The sequence below is a fragment of the Zingiber officinale genome, chromosome 4A (genome assembly GCF_018446385.1).
Source record: "Zingiber officinale cultivar Zhangliang chromosome 4A, Zo_v1.1, whole genome shotgun sequence".
Lineage (NCBI taxonomy): Eukaryota > Viridiplantae > Streptophyta > Magnoliopsida > Zingiberales > Zingiberaceae > Zingiber > Zingiber officinale.
In genome coordinates, this window is record NC_055992.1 from 5,138,266 (window position 1) to 5,155,316 (window position 17,051).

The window sequence follows — 17,051 nt, forward strand, 5'->3', positions numbered from 1 at the left end:
CCTATAGGAGCCGGCCAAGCTAGCTTGGAGACCAAGCTAGGGCCGGCCATGGGTATGTTCATGGGTGAATTCATGTGGCCGGCCCTATTAAAATAAAAAGGAATTTTAATTTTAAAATTTTTCTTATGTGGATAATATAATTTAAAAGAGAGTTTAAAAATTTAAATCCTTCCTTTTATAAGATTCTACAAAAGATTAAGAGAAGAGTTAAAATCTCTTTCCTTATTTGTAGATTAAAAGGTTGATTTTAATTTTGGTAAAAACTTTCCTTTTAATTATATTCATGATTTAAAATAAAGTTTAAAAATTAAAAATTCTCTTTTATTAGTTTCTACAAAAGGTTAAAAAAAGATTTAATATCTTTCCTTATTTGTAGATTGAAAGGAGATTTTAATTTTTAGAGATAACTTTCCTTTTTGGAAATTATCCACATGTTTAAAATAAAAATTTTAATTTATAAAATTTCTTAACCAATCATGAAGGGATTAAAATTATTGGAGAAATTTTTATAAATTTCTAGAAACAAATTAGGAAGTTTTAATTTTTGTTTTAATTAAAACTCTCCTTGTTTTGGGGAGAAGAGTGGCCGGCCATTATAATTTGAAAAGAGAAAATTATTTTAATTAAATAAATTTTCCTTTTCAATGGCAAAAGAATTAAGGAAGTTTTTATTAAATTTTCCTTATTTGCCAAGATCAAGGATTATAAAAGAGGGGCTAGAGGAGGCTTCAATGCTAACGACTCTATTCTATTTTTCCTCTCTTTTCTCCTTGGGTGAGGCCGGCCCTTTCTTTCCTCTCCTCTCCTTTGTGTGGCCGAAACCTTCTCATGGTGGAGATAGCTTTGGTGGCCGTAAGCCTCTTTTCTAGCATCCCTTGGAGCATGGTGGTGGTGGCCGAACCTCTTCATCCTAGGAGAAGTTTTGATGGCCGAAACTTGTAAGGAAGAAGAAGGTGTTTGGTGGTTCTCATCTCGGAAGATCGTTGCCCACACAACGTCCGAGGTTAGAAGAGGAATACGGTAGAAGATCAAGAGGTCTTTCTAAAAGGTATAACTAGTCATTTTTCTTTCTGCATCATACTAGTTATTTTTGGAAATAATACCAAATACAAGAGGCTTACGATTCTAGTATTTCGAATATGTTTTTCGATGATGTGTTCTTTTGTTTTATTTTTCTTTGTGATTTGATTGTTCTTTTCGGTTAATTTAAAGTTATTTTAGGAAATTAAATATTAGCTTTCCATAAAATGTTTTGTCTAGTCGGTGGTGGTTGCTCCCATATCCAAGAAGGGCATGTGCCTCGCCATGTCAGTACTGGGAACCAATTATGGAAATTAATATTTAATGGAATTAATAACTTAAGGTGATTTGGGTCGAACGTGTTAAGTTCCGCAGGAGATCCAAGTCAAAACCTAAAAGAAATAAATAGATTAAGTTTTGGATCAAACGTGTTAAGTTCCGCAGACGATCTAAAATTTAATTTAAAAGAACACATGGTAGCTAGGAAAAGGTTCAGACCTTTGTACAAAATTTTTGTACAGTGGAATCTCTAGGTTTTCCGAGTAGCAACCAACAAATTGCTCAGTATGTTTAGTGTCGCATGAATCAATTTTCCTTAATTACAAATTAAATGTTCTAATATATATATAAATTCAAGGATTAGCAAGGATTAGGTTGGTGAAGGAAGAAGGTGGTTTGATCTCGTAATATCTCTTCTGACGACCAACAAGAAGATCAAGATTTGCTGCAGATTGCTGTGTATCATGCATATGAAACAGCATGATTAAATCAGAATAGTTAGTAGGTCAACCAAGCCGAACAAATTTGGTGGGTGGATGGGCAGTGGGGATGGATGAGTATGACCTATAATTAAGTTAATAAGTTGAATGAGCTAGTTGGACAATCAAATTAGTCAAGTTGGTCAAATCAAACAACTGACCCATAGGTTGCCTTTAAACGGATTAGAAAATAGATTAGACAAATTGAAGGTTTGGGTCAAGCATAGGGCGGTAAACGAGGCTCATTTATCGAGCCGAGTTGAGATTTAGGATGTTCAAATTTGTTTGATAAAATAATCGAGTTGAGTCGAGTCGAGCTTAAAATGAATTAAACTTTTAGAATGATTGTTCAAACTTGACTTAATTTTTTTTTATGAGGTTAAACTTGTTTGAAGTTTGACTTAAGCTTGGTTCGTTTAGATGTTATCGAGTTCTCAATTCAAACCTGACTTGAGCTTGATTCGAATTTGACTTGAGCTTAGTTCGAATTTTTTTCGTTTAGATGTTATCGAGCTTTCAATTCAAGTTTATTTGTTTGATTACTTATTGAGTTTGATAATTTAAATTTATCTGTTTATTTTATTTAATTTTATTATTTATTTAGCATATTGAAAAGAATTTTATTAATAAATATGATTCGTGAATATTATTCATGAAAATTAACAAGCTGAATACATATGTGTTCAAGCTTATTTGTTTAGTTTAACGAATTATTCAAGCTTGTTTTTTAATTAATTTTATTTATATTGACGGAACATAAACAAGTTCTTACCAAACCAATGAACGCTTGATTAATTTATAATCTTACTCAAGCTGATGGACTAATTAGGCGAATGTACGAGTTAGACGACAGGTCGAAGAAAGCTTTCCTCTCAAACTGGATGAACAAGTTAATTAAACCAGGGCATACCAATGGACCAACTCGCCCTATTATGCCAAGCAGACAGAGTAGGTTAGTCGCACTCGACTAAATAGATCATTCCTTCTAAATGAATTAAATGCATGTATTCTCTTTATTGGTCATTGACTGTAACATATTGTGGCAAAATATCTTGTTAGTTGCCAAAATGTGAGTGTTATCAGGTGGCAAAACATGATTCACTCGCCCCCAACGCCTTTATCAATCCATCTCTAGGTCAACACGGAGGAGGTAAATTACGGGTGACTACTAGCCATTAGTGTAAATGACCAAGACATGAGGGAGATTATACTCGATCACGCCGAGTTTCGACCCCAAGATCTCATGTGGCAACACCCCATATCTTAGCCATCGCACCGCCCCGAGGGGACCAAATGTGAGCGTTATCATGTGGCAAAAGGCGATTCGCTCGCCCCCAGCGCCCCCGCCAACCCGTCCCTAAGCCAACACGGAGGAAGTAAATCACGGGTGACTACTAGCCATTAGTGCAAATGGCTAAGACATGGGGGAGGTTATGCTCGGTCACGCTGAGTTTCGACCCCAAAACCTCATGTAACAACTCCCTATGTCTTAACCATCGCACCGTCCTGAGGAGACTAAATGTGAGCGTTATCATGCTCCAATTGATTGTATCATATTGTGACAAATAAGATTGATCATTACTTGTGATATCACTTCTGATGAGCAAGACGATTTGAGCTGGAGCAAACAAGCGATTAACTATTGTATTAGCATTAGCACACCCTCTACAAGATAGAGAAGAAAGAGAGATTTGTGTCATCGACGACTCATAGTTCAATAGTAGTCAAAGTTACAAACAAAAGTTTAAGTTGTTTTCCTTGAACTTAATAGAATCACTGGCGTGATTATGATTGATGAGGTTTAATTTGTTCGAAGGAATTGAAGTTGTCAGAAATTGATAAGTACTATTTCTACACAAAATACTAATTCATGAAAAATGGTTATACATTCGAATAGAGTTAATGAATCGCATCACAAACACCACAGTCAAAAAGAACAATAATTAATCAACATCCTTAGGAGTTAAAGACCTCAAAATTACAGAACACGACGTACACATGTTGTTGCATGCGCAAGCGATGCTTGGCGATATACGCTGGCCACCACGGACGACGCCAAGGGGAGGAGCTAGTGCCTCGCCGGGAGCGGCCGTCGGCGTAGAACCACGCCGGAGATGCGGACTGCCGTGTGAAGCATGAAGAGGAAGTCCGCTGCCGTTTCCGTCATCTCGCGGACCCTGCAGATGCTCTTCCTCAACGCCACCGCAATCACTGCGTACATTACCTCCTCCCATATGTTCCCCATCCTTCCTCCTCCTCCTTGCTCTTCTCGTTACTTTTGGGAGATATATAGATTGATATGAGACAATGACAGAGCCACCGTAGCTCGACCGGCCGTCTGAATTCGGCCGACGCGATTAATCATTTCATTAATTGGAGTTACTTATTCGGGGCCCGTGGATGAGGACATGATGTGCTCATCGCTGGAGGTGGAGCGCCGTGGCATGGGGGAGACAGGCGTTGACGGGGTGGGTGGGGCTCACAAATGTCGACATGGTGAGGTTCGGACGGGTAAACTCAAACGTCGATTCTTGATTAACAAAGGAAAGGGACAATGCCTTTGCCGTTTTGTAGTTTTGCAGGAGCGCCGCCACGTGATTCGCCGAGTGCCCGGCTCGGTTCGCTGTTTCTTTTATTGGATTAATTAAATCGTCCTGGAAATATTTTTTTAATAAATAAATAAATAAAGGTTTTTCGTACGATCAGGCGTAATATTTTTTTAATTAATAAAATTATTATTTCTTTATTTTTTAAAAAATATCGTTGAAGACTTTATTAATTTAATTTTAAAATATTTCTGCTAAAACTATGCTAATAGTATTCTATAAATTATTCAAAGAAAGAATTTAATGCAAAATCTAAATTTTAGATTAAAAAGCATTAAGATAATATTAGTGATGATCACATGTGTAATATAATATATTAAAATACCATTTATAATAAAATTATATTAATTAAAATATTTTAGAAGTAAAATACTAAAGTAGAGTCATTAGGGTAAAATATCTAACTTTTGAAAATCTGGCTTCCCTATGAAAAAAATTAATTTAATTTAATATTATACTTGTCTTAATAAAAAAAACTAAAAAAGTATATTTTTAATATTGTCGGTCTAAAATATTTATAGAAACTTCTTTGATCATGGTATTATCAATTCTAAGATGTGGGACTAAAGAGAACTATATTTTTTTATATAAAACAATCAGAGAAAATTAATGATGAGAAAAATTCATAATAATATACCGCAGTTGAGTTTCGAACTCTAGATAACTGATTATTTCGCTTGTGGAATTACTAATAAACCTTGGAATTATTTTTAGTGTGAATAGAAAAAAAGATATTAACATAAATTCATTTTAGGTTTCACCAAAGTTAGTTAGTAAGGAGGGAGATTTTTAATAAAATAGTAAGATAATAAAAATTAATTTAATATTAAAAAAAGATTAATATTATATTATGTTCTTGTCGAGAGAGATGGAACGAGAAAATGAGATTTTTGATAAAAAGAAAAACTTCTTTCATAGTACATTGGATTTGAGATTGACATCTGAACCGAATAATAAAAATATATTAATTTTTAAAAATAAGTTTTTATATAAAATTTAATTTCCTGATTTTTTTAATGTAAAATTATGAATTAATTTTCATATCAAATTTTGATAATGATATTTTTAATTAATAAACTTACTAATTTATTTAATTTTTTAAGATATTGAATTTCAATTTTAAAATTATTCTATAAATTTTTCATGCATTAAAAAAAATATTACATCTCAAATGCAAAATCTAAATTTTATATTAAAAAGTATTAAAGTGGTCATTTTTTGGTTTTTGTAACAAAAAAGGAATTGATTTGATGCTTAAAATGACTACTATTTTGCTATGCGTTGAATACATAAGGAACTTCTAGAGAAAAACGAGGAAGACAGAGGGGAAAAAAAAACAAGTGAGAAATGGAGATTCAGAGAATGATATGTTCTGACACAAATTAACAGTAAAAGCAAAAAAAATAATATAATATGTGATACTATTTTAGTTTTCTTAACTGATAATTTAAGATAAAAAATTATTTTTTTAATTTAGATATTTAATTTTTGTATGTGGGATCATCTTGTCCGTTTACGGACCAAAAGATAAATCATAAATGATGATTAATTTATTTGAATGAATTCTATCTATTTAACAAGTAAAGTACATTTAAATGGACCAATAAATATGATCTCCTACTTTTTCAGTATATTATATATATATATATATATATATATATATATTAATTTTTCTATTTTTTCTATAATATTTAAGGAATAAATTTTTTTTCTAAATGTAAGAAAATATTATTTATAAATATAAAATTTAGAAAATATGTAAGTAATTGAATAATTAATATGAATGTTCTAAGGTGCATTTTTTTTTAATCCATTATAAGAAAAGAAAAAGTTGATTAAATTTTAAAAATAAAATATATAATTAAAAAATCCACATAAATAAAATTAAAATAATCTAAAATTAAAAATGATTTTTAAAATTAAATATAAATAATATTAAAATATTAAAAATCATGGAATCAAGTAGCAGGAGCCTTGCATATGCATAAGAAATAATTAGGGGTGAGCAGTCAATCCGTCAAATCGACCAATCTGTTTATACCGATCCGAATCGAATAGAAAAAAATTCGTCAGATATAGGGCCGGATGTAGGGTCATGATATTGTATTATCCTATCTAGTAGAGTCGGATAGTTTTTTATCCCAATAATCGAACCAACCAGATCCTCGATCACCCCTACTTGTAGTAACTACTGTCGATAAGTTGTTACACGTTGTAGTAGTTACTGCCGATAAGCTGTTACACGTCGTAGCAGCTACTGGTGATTAGCTGTTACAACGTGTAATAAATAATGTCTATTATCATTTTAAAATATTTTTTCGTGTTTTATAATTATATTTTATATTTCATTGGATATAGGGTCGGATATCCAAATAACTGATAATTCATCGAATATTTGATACATAATAATCGTCGGATATAGGACCAGATGTAGGTCCTGATATTATATTATCTGATTTAGTAGGGCCAGATAATTTTTTATCCTAATAATCGAATCAATTCGATTCATGATCACCTTTAAAAATAACCTATGCCCTAACCATGAGACTCAAATTATATATATATATATATATATATATATATATATATATATATATATATATATATATATATATATATATATATATATATATATAATATTATTTTTAGAATAAGTAGAAGAACTGATTTGATTATCTATATATATATATATATATATATATATATATATATATATATATATATATATATATATATATATATATATATATATATATATAATATTATTTTTAGAAAGTATGTGAGTACAAGAACTGAATTGATTAAGAAAATCTAGTGTAGGGATTCTTTAAACGACTTTAGAGATCAGATCTCATGGTCTATATGTTTTTTTGGAACATGGATCATATAAAATTATGATTTGAGGTCGGAGGATGATGGATAAATGACTAAGTTATTAGATCCTAAGCGGGGGCAATTTTTAGTAATCTATTTTGACTTAAACTATAACTTGAAGGGAATAATGAATCTAAAGAGGAATCATAATTAATTGTGACGGGCAGATCATGGACATGATTTGACCATAATTCTATATGGTTTATTCCCCGGTCTATAAAAATGTCGACTAGGAGATCTGATTCTAAGGATGGCTGGACGGGCACAAACTAAAGTTAGCTTGTCACATGTCATGGTAAGCCCGTTCCGTGACCCAAGATGTTCAGGCCTAATTTTTAAATAATGATGGCCCAGCCCACTATAGTTATATTTTAAATATAACGAAATATATAAAAGTGAAAATGATAAATTTTGAATTTATATATCTCTCATGAGATTTTTTTTTTCTACCTATCATTACTCATATTTTACATACGAGAGCCGTCTTATTTATTTATTTATTTATTTGAGAAATCATGTGACTAAAAGAACGAAATTTGTTAAGGAAATTTGGTGCAGGGATTTTGGATTCTTTAAACACAGGCAGAATCCTTGTCCGCACTTTATAGATCAGAGAATGAACAATATAGATTAGTTGATTAATTTAGATAGACCCTATCTAGTTGCTTTAGAATATATCCAAATGAATCAAAAAACTATAATCAATCCTGGGCGGGCACGAACTAAAGCTGGTTTGTAACGTGCCGTGCTACCCCTGTCCCGTGACTGAATCTGTTCAGGCCCATTTTTTAAATAACGATGGCCCAGTCCACTATAGAGGGTAGCCCGATCTCAGTGCATTTACGCTCCGGGCTCCGATTCGTCGTGCCAAGGCCAGAGCCGACTTTCGTCCTCAATTCTCCGACGGGAAGAATAAATCTTCTGCCGTTGGGTCCGCGCTCCTTCTAGGGTTTTTTTTGCCTTCGCTCCGCCGCCTGGGCGTGACCTCCGTAGAGGATGGGGAAGCCGAAGGGTGATGGTGCGAGGAGCAAGTCGCGTCCTTCTAGCAGCAGGTTTAACCCTTCCTACGTCCTACAAGTTGTTGTTTTTATTTTTGTGTCGGATTCCAATGTCTTTTGAGGATTTGATTGTTCTTATTGTTTTCTTTCCTTCCTTGTGGTCATGTTTAGCTCGGCTGCTTCTTTGCTGCCCTCGGGTGTCTCGACTGTTGGATTCGGCGGTTACTTGGGGAGTTCTCGAGTTGATTCCTCTTCGTTAGCTGAGGATTCTGTGGCCTTTTTGGTATGTTGTTCTCAGCTTTGGGTAGTCTTGGTTAACTTGTCTGTGTTTTTTTTTCTTAATTCATTGCTAGAGTTTTAACCTCATTTAGATGATTAGCCATCTAGTTGTATGCATATTTGGTATGATTTTATATCCGTGTACTGACTAATTGGACAAATAAATTATTTAAGTACGCAAAGGATCGAGTGAATATGTGTCTGCTGTCCCTGTTCAACCAGTCTTGTACCTGAAAAATTATTTTAGTGTTACTTTTGCTTTCCTTTTTCTATGAATTCTGTCCTCTTATATATTCTAAAATGTGTTTTGAATGATCTACTTTAAGTAGAATTGCTAAAAACTTCTAAACCATTGAACTAGCATGCATATAGACGAGTCATATATTCCTAAGTGATACATATGAGCAGTGTCTCCCCCATTTATGTCAACAACCAAGGTTGGACCAAAGGTGAAAAAGCCTACAGTACTATTGGAATTACATTACTGCGACAATGGCTTTTATGGAAATATAGTGTGCCAGTCATGGATCAGTTGATCATTTATGACGTTGTGCTGTTTCCAATGCTAATAATTGATTCCTAAAAGAACACAAAGGTAGTCCAACAAATATATATTGTTTAAAGGATAGTCCGGTGCACGAAGCTTCTGCCAATGCGGGTCCCAGATAAGTCTATTATATGCAGCCTTACCTTACATCGTAAGAGGCTATTTCCGTGACTCAAACCCATGGCCTCCAGGTGACAAATATATATTGTTTATCAGTAATTAAACATAAAATTCTACAATCACATGTTCTTAGTGGCACAATCAGCAAATTGTGCATAGATTTCATTTGAGATATCTTATACAGATTGAAATCCATCTTATTGGGGGGCTGTTGATGTTCAATAAATAACCATGGTTTTGTAACTGAAGACAAATGTACGAACGATGATTTCTATTGAGGAATTTGAAGCCTTTTGAGTCATTCTATGATCTTATTTAGATGGCCAGTTGTTTCTGTTTGAATTCACCAGCTTATATGACACATTGATACATTGCTTTCTCTTTCAAATTTCTTAAGTCATATGCACATTAGAAGTTATAAGATCCAGGCTTGGTTATTGGAGCCATAAATTGTTATGGCAGGATGTTGACAGTGAAATGACACAACATTTGAAGCGGCTTGGAAGGAAAGATCCGACAACAAAGGTAATTTAATGGGGCTTTGTTCCTGAAGAACATCTAGATTAAGTTTTTCTCCATCTTTTTCATGGATGTCTTTATTGTCAATTGCAATGGAAGTCATAGTCCTGTGTTATATGGAATACATTATCCTCATTCGCAAAGTTCTCATAGAATTTATTTATCAGCCATTTTGATATAAATTTCTATCATACCTGTGTAAAATTTTGATCAAGTTTGACTATTATTATTTTAAATTATTTTTTTACTTTCTTTAATGTAATTTTGCCTAGAGTATAATTCCATTGTTTCTCCTTGTTCATAACCCATGTTGGATGTTCATTTATTATATGTTGCATTTTTTCACGTGTAAGATGACTTAACTATAAATTTGGAAAACTCTTATTGTTGGTATTCCATTGGAAATTTAGACTTATACTACACAAACAAGTGTCTATTTAAATTGGACAATTCTGTCTTGCAATTCCATAGATAGGCCTTTTCTTACAAAAATAATTTTTGGCGAGGAAAACTCCTTTGAAGCATTTGAGTTGATCTTAGAGCTAGTGAGTGGCCTCTGAAGTGTGCTAATACTAGTGACATGGTTAGATAAATAAGTGAGCCGGTCAATCTTTAAAAGATTAAAAAACTTTGGCACGAATAAATGACATTGTAATGGTAAATTATAGAAGATAGATGCGATATAATAATAATATTCATAACTGTTAACAAAAAGACAATTCATTATTATTTTGAAATGCTTGCAAAATTATGTATTGCCTATACTATCCGTAGAGCTTTCTCAATATAACCAGCCAAAGAATCACTCAATTTTTCAAATGATTAAGCAAGTGCTAGTTGACTATGCTAATGCTGATTGGTGTGGGTGAGTTGTTATTATGTCACAAAATTGAGGGGCAAAGAATAGGGGTCTATGGAGGAGTTGATTGAAGGATGAGGGTGGTGAAATGAAGTTTGGTTTGCGGAGGCCAAAGTGTGGACAGTGGAAACATTAGAAGACTGAGATAGCTTCCGCATTTTAGGCAACCATCCATGTAACTCTTGAACTGATATTTGATAAATCATTGGTTTGCATTGCTTATGTGATGTTTTGATATTTATAAAAACTTTATAGCCTACTTATTGACATATTTTCTTTGTGCAGCTAAAAGCTCTGACAACATTGGCAGTTCTTTTTAAGGAAAAACCTACTGAAGAATTAGTGCAAATTATTCCACAATGGGTATAGTTCTTCCTCCATTCTTGAGCAACATTAGTAACTTTTAGCATTTTCTTGGATGCTTTAGTGTTTTGACATAAATTCAATTTGTTCTGGTTTTAATTAGACTTTTAGCATCAAAGGGATATCTTTGGTCCTCTCTTCATTCTTGCTTTCTCTCTATGTGGTGCCAGTTAACACATATTCAAAATGGATTTCTTCCTAATTGGTATGAACACATCACAGTTATATCAACTTCGCTGTTCTATAATTTGTTAATCTTTAGTGAAGCCTTTCAGTGGTTGACCTGATCGGCTGATGGTCACTAGCAGCGAGATGGTCTTTTTTGTCTAGTAATTTAACAAGACATTGTGATAGTTCTGTTTCATCCTTAGCAGATTATTACCGTCTTCTGGTGATTACTTATTGTAGGTCCCAATCATTTTTAGCCATTGTAAATTAAGTGATAGAAGCATACCAATATCAAATCATTATCTGATACTTAATTTTGTTCTTGGAATTGGTGATACACAAATAAACAGATCATTATGCCATGACACTAGATATTTATATGTACTTAATGTTTATAGAAATTGATTTATAATTACATGGTGTACCATGCCTAATTGTTTGAGTATGCTGCTATGTGATCCATGTTATGTTGTCTAGTTACTACTTTTGTATTCATTAATAATGATTCAAGTTCATGTTTTCTTAAGCACTTTGTTTAATGAGTCATTATCTTTTTGCCCCTGGGATGTTGCTTCCTATATTATCTACTGTATTACCTAGATAGCAACAATTTTTTTTTCACTTCCAACTGCTTGTACACTTTTTAATCACTTCTGATTCTATTTTAATATATACTGCATAGGGATGATATGCACAACTTTACTGTTGTCTCAGTAAAAGTAAATGTTTTCGTATTTTTTTTCCTACCCGGCTTATTTGACAGCAAATGCTTTTTCTGATATTCTTTTATAGGCATTTGAATACAGGAAGTTATTGCATGATTTTAATAGAGAGGCCCGCCGAGCTACGCATGACACAATGACTGCTCTTGTTATGGCCATTAGGTTTGCACTGGTTTGGTGGTTCATGAGTAACTCATAATGCTTATTAATTTCAATTCTTGTATTTTATTATTTATGAATCAATTTATGGAGTGAAAGCTAAAGCAAAGTACCAATCCATATATTCATAATTGTTTTCTAATATGTACGTTTGTATTAAAAGTAATAGACGAGTTGGGTTTGTGATTCTGTTTGATACATTGATATCAATTGCAGGCCAATAGTGTTGATATTACGTTGGTCAGCAACTACCTTAGGTGTTCAGATTAGTTTTTTTAGGTCTCTTACACATGGGTTGCATCAGGACCATAAATCCTGGCCAAGGTATAGTTATTCAGATTTCTTTTGGTTCTCAATTCTTACACATGGGTTGCATCCAGACCACAAATAGTGGCCAAGGTATAGTTAGCCTTTACACATATCGTGACTAACTAAAATCCATGGGATGAAATGCTAGGAACTGGCAGTCCAATTGGCCAACACAAAAAGTGAGACTAATGTTTTAGATTATGCAATCCACCATCCTTCTGAAAAAACCTTTAAGTCTCCCTGTTTCATGGGTTGAGTCACATGGATTTTAGGCTCATTACAGTAGCCAATCTGGTTTTCCATGCTGGTTTGTCTTATGATATAAATTTTTGTATCAATGCTAACCTTTGCCAGCACATTGTATAGATTGGCATGTGTTGGATATGCTCACATAGGGTATTCACTTCTCTCTACGTGTCCCCATATTTTTCTTCATGAGATACTTTGGCATTATTATTTATTAATTAGTTTTGATATTACTATTTATTAATTAGTTTCAACCATCTGTACATTTGACCTTGTAGTAGCCCTCTTAGTGGCATTATGCAACTTTCTTTAGTTCATTTTGCTTCAGTAACATAGGTTGTATAAATAAAGAGTCAAACTTAGTGAAATAAATTCAATTATCTATTTTTCTATAATAGTGTCATCCTTATGAAACTAAGTCAAACAAATTACGAATACACAGATATTTATATTGTAGGAACAAAGAGAGAAATAGAGGGGTCTTTAATACCATAAATGTAAATTTAATGTTTTTGTCTAATGCTAGGTTTACTTGGATGGGCGGATGAGTGAGGGCAAGGAATCAACGATGGAAAAATATCCCTTCGGAAAAGGAAGGGAAAAGAAAAAGAAGGAAAGGGAAGAGAATGTTGGACCCCGTGATTGTTTTGATGTGATTAACCAAGTTAGGTTAGGTTCTATTTTGTTATTTGATCCCTGTGTCTAAGTGTCCAGGAGCTTAGGAGCGCAGGAAGTCGAGCGGAAGACGCAGCTAGCGAGAAGGACGGCACGGGAAGGGAGCCGACGGGCTCGGTGCGTCCGAAGGACGAGAGAGCTGCGGAAGAGTACACCGGTGGACAAGAAGAACGTGCACGACGTTCGAGGGACGAAAAGCCAGGACGGAAGCCTGCTCGAGGAGAAGGTAGGAAATTGGATTCGGGTGAGCCCTATTTCGGTTGGCCGCAATCACCCAAACAATCGGAGCCTCGGAAGAAGAAAAGGAGTCAAAAGGAGCTGGAAAAGCTAGCTGGAGGCGCCTTCAACGAAGTGTTGAAGGTGCCTGCGCTGCCTGCAGTCTTGAGGGCACCCTCATTGTCTTGAGGGCGCCCTCAACCTTGTCCAGGGCGCCCTTAAGGCCATTGAAGGCGCCCTGACCCAGTCTACATGACTGTTTCGCAGATTGGATAAAGTTTTATCCATACCTTTGCTGGAGGCGCCCTCAACCTCGTTGGACACCAAACCCCGGAGCCCCCCCCAACCCCGGCCGGCCCGGACTCTCTATTTGAGCACATCCGGGCAGAAAAACGAGGATTCTCATTCCTTTTCAATTTCTCAATTTCTAGTTGATTTCTTAGTATGTAAAAAGGCTTCTCCGCCTACAGTGAAGGAGATTCATAGTGCGTTTTTTCATTCGCCTTGGATTAACAATCTTCTTGGTCGTAACCAAGTCAACTCGCTGAGTCTTCCTGCTTTTCTTTATTTTATTTTCTTATTATTATTATTGCTATTATTCTTGAGTTGAAAGTTTCGAGAAGGGTATTCTTATTTTACAGGCAATTCACCCCTCCCCTCTTGCCGGCCCAGCTGCACCAACAGAGAAATTAATCCCTCGGGAAAGAAGGGTAGAGGGAGGCGCTCAAGATCCCTGTTGCCACTCACCCTACAAGCGTCGACATCCACAATTCCTCCTTTTCTTGCTTCGCCAAGATTCACCTCAATAATTCTCTCTGCCACCACTATCGTCCCGTTGTCTCTTCTGAGGAGCCTCCCTCTACACCGTCTGCTGCCCTTGCCACAACATCCTCCGTGCTCTTCCCGTTAAGTGAAGTGGTGCGAGCCGTTCAAGGTGTTAATAACGGACGTCGAAGTCATTGCAGTCAGATGTGCCACGGGATGTGCCGATGAGGAGGAAGCAGACAAGGAAGTCTTGTCGGTGAGGACGAAGCAAACAAGCCGTCTCAATTGGGTGTGTCGTGCGGGGACGTTGCAGCTCATGCTAGTGATCGACCGTGAGGGGATGTCGTTGCTCGCAAGTGCCATGAGGGGACGCCACCTCTCGTGCTTGCGAGATGCCGTGAGGGGCCGCCGCCGCTCATGCTCGCGAGATGCCGTGCGGGGACGCCCACTGCTCTCGATGAATGTGAGTGACCTTGCTGGGCCGGTTGAGCAAAGCCGTCGGCAGCTCCCGAGGTTGAGGTCAGGGATGTGAGAGACTCCATGGGAAGGGAAGAAAGGCGTTCCGCCCAATTTTGGGTTGATGAAAATTTGTTAACAAATCAATCCATAAATGGATTCAGAAATTTAATCATCTATTATTTTGTTATAAGTAAATAAGGAAAAGGATAAATACTCCATCATTCCTTACAAAATAAAAAGTGGAAAGTTTTCCATGTTAGTTTTTGAATCCGTTCTTTCAAGTAAACGGACCATAAAAGAAGATTAATTAATAATACAACAGAAATCTTTTTTTTCTTTTCCCTTTTATAGTGTCCTATTTAGCTTGTGAATTGCCAAGGCTGTGCTTAGTTCACTAGAACTTTCATCTTTTTCAGAATCTATTCTTAGTTTCTAGAAAATAGTGTTGAGACAAATATAAAATCTGATCTGATGAAACTGACTACTAAAAATTTAAATTGTGAATTTATATCGAATTGAAAGGGAGTCTTGACACAATGGTAAAGTTGTAGGATCGAAAAGCGCTAGAGGGGGTGGGGGGGGTGTGGGGTGAATAGCGTTCGTGGCTAATTCGTTCGTTTTGAGTAAATACGCAGTGGAAAACAAAGATAGACAACGCAAATAACAAGAATTTACTTGGTTCGGAGCCTGTCGCGACTCCTACTTTAAGGCCTGCATGTGAGAGTGCTTTCGATGGACAATCACTAATCAATCGGAAAGATTACAAATAGAGTTTTATAAGTAATTAGAAATTTAAAGAATACTGACAACTCTGTATAAGAAAATCTTCAGTAGAACCGTCGTCGGAGCTTTCGGGCGTTGTAGAAGCGTTTTCTGAGCCGCTCGAAGAAGCGGAAGTCGTTCGTTGTGTTGTTCTCAAGCTCTTGGTTGAATCTGCTTTTATAGGCCGTTCAGGGCTCGGCCACTCTGCGAGCTCCACATCAGCTTGGCAATAATTTTTGAGTTCCGGGTGCCCGAATCGACTCCTGGTGCCTGGACCAGCTCCGGGTGCCCAGACCCCTTCCAGGCGCTCGGACCAACTTTTTCAGCCCCTTATTTTCTGCAAAATAAAGTTAGTTCAGGCAAAAATAATATATCTAAACTGAAATTTGACAGCCTCTGACTGCCCGGTTCTGATTTTGAGTTTCGTTGAAGCTCTAGGTCGAGCCGATGCCTACTGTTTCCTCTTCGGAGAACGTGTCCTCACCTACTCATCTCAGGAGAAGTTACCTGTTGCCAGACCGATCCTCCAGACCGACTGGACTTTTGCTTAGCGCTCGAGGCTTCCGGTCTTCATATTGGACGCCCGCTCCACGATCCGTCCAGATTTCCACCCGGTCTGCGACCACCAGGATTTCAACCTAAAATCCCCGACTCTAGGATTTTGTCCGAAGCGCTCGACCTGCCAAGACTTTCCACCTAGGGTTACCACCCCCTAGGACCTAGGGTTACCGCCTCCTAGGGTTACCACCTCCTAGGGTTTTCCACCTGCCTAGAATCTACTAGGACTTTTGCCTAAGAACACTTAGGACTTTTCCTACAAGCTCAATCAACCTTGTTAACTCACAAGACAACTTAACTTTGGACCCTTTGACATAATCAAAACACAAGTTCGATCGTCTGGTGCTTTCCGCACCAACAAAAGTTGTTGCCGTGTGACCTAAAAATCATGGGTTTGAGCCTCAGAAATAGCCTCTTACAAAGCAGGATAAGATTGCGTACAATAGACCCTTCCTCAGGATCCCGTATTGGCGGGAGCTTCGTGTATTGGATTGTTTTTTTTTTTGTGAATTTGTATCGAATTATCCCTATTTGTTTCTATTGGATACTTAAATTTCACATTTGATGTCTGCCCGGTTCATGCAAAAATAAAAGGAGGAATTGGATGCAAACATATTCTCTATTTTTTCCTTCATTCAAATAAGAGATTGATTCTTTCAGTTTGTTTCCTTTTTCTTTTTTTGTTTCTGTTTCAAGTAAACACAACATTAGGTTTGTGCCTAATCTCTTGGTTAATACAGGATCTTGGCACATTAGTCCACATTGTTCATCTTACTACTATGCAAATTATTCCTATTTTTGGAAAGTTTGAGATTTTTTTTCTTTTTTATGTACCTTAACAATGTATGCTTAATCTCCCGTTTTTGAATTATTTGTATTTAGGTATATTGTTCATGTTGCAAAAGATTCTGGTGTGTACTGAAGTATTGTTGATATTGAACTATTCATCCAGGAAAGGATTGGCTCCACATTTGAAATCTTTGATGGGTCCTTGGTGGTTTTCTCAATTTGATCCAGTTCCAGAAGTTTCTCTGGCTGCTAGGCTGTCTTTAGAGGTTTGAAATTCATG

The 17,051-nt window shown here is 35.8% G+C and overlaps 1 protein-coding gene across 4 annotated transcripts in view; it reads left to right on the top strand.

Moving 5' to 3' along the window:
- Positions 1-8,089: 8,089 nt before the first annotated feature.
- LOC121969355 (E3 ubiquitin-protein ligase listerin-like) overlaps positions 8,090-17,051 on the top strand; it is a 29,270-nt gene continuing 20,308 nt past the window's right edge. For 3 of the 4 annotated variants that reach the window (XR_006108552.1, XM_042519404.1, XM_042519405.1), the window contains exons 1-6: positions 8,090-8,310; positions 8,428-8,539; positions 9,665-9,727; positions 10,866-10,943; positions 11,904-11,995; positions 16,935-17,037. Coding sequence is in view for 3 of the 4 variants with exons in the window: in XM_042519404.1 (XP_042375338.1) it covers positions 8,255-8,310; positions 8,428-8,539; positions 9,665-9,727; positions 10,866-10,943; positions 11,904-11,995; positions 16,935-17,037 (504 nt within the window). In the remaining variant the exon portion in view is untranslated. Of the gene's footprint in view, positions 8,311-8,427; positions 8,540-9,664; positions 9,728-10,865; positions 10,944-11,903; positions 11,996-16,934; positions 17,038-17,051 lie in introns of those variants that run through there. The other variant, XM_042519407.1, reaches the window with a different exon arrangement.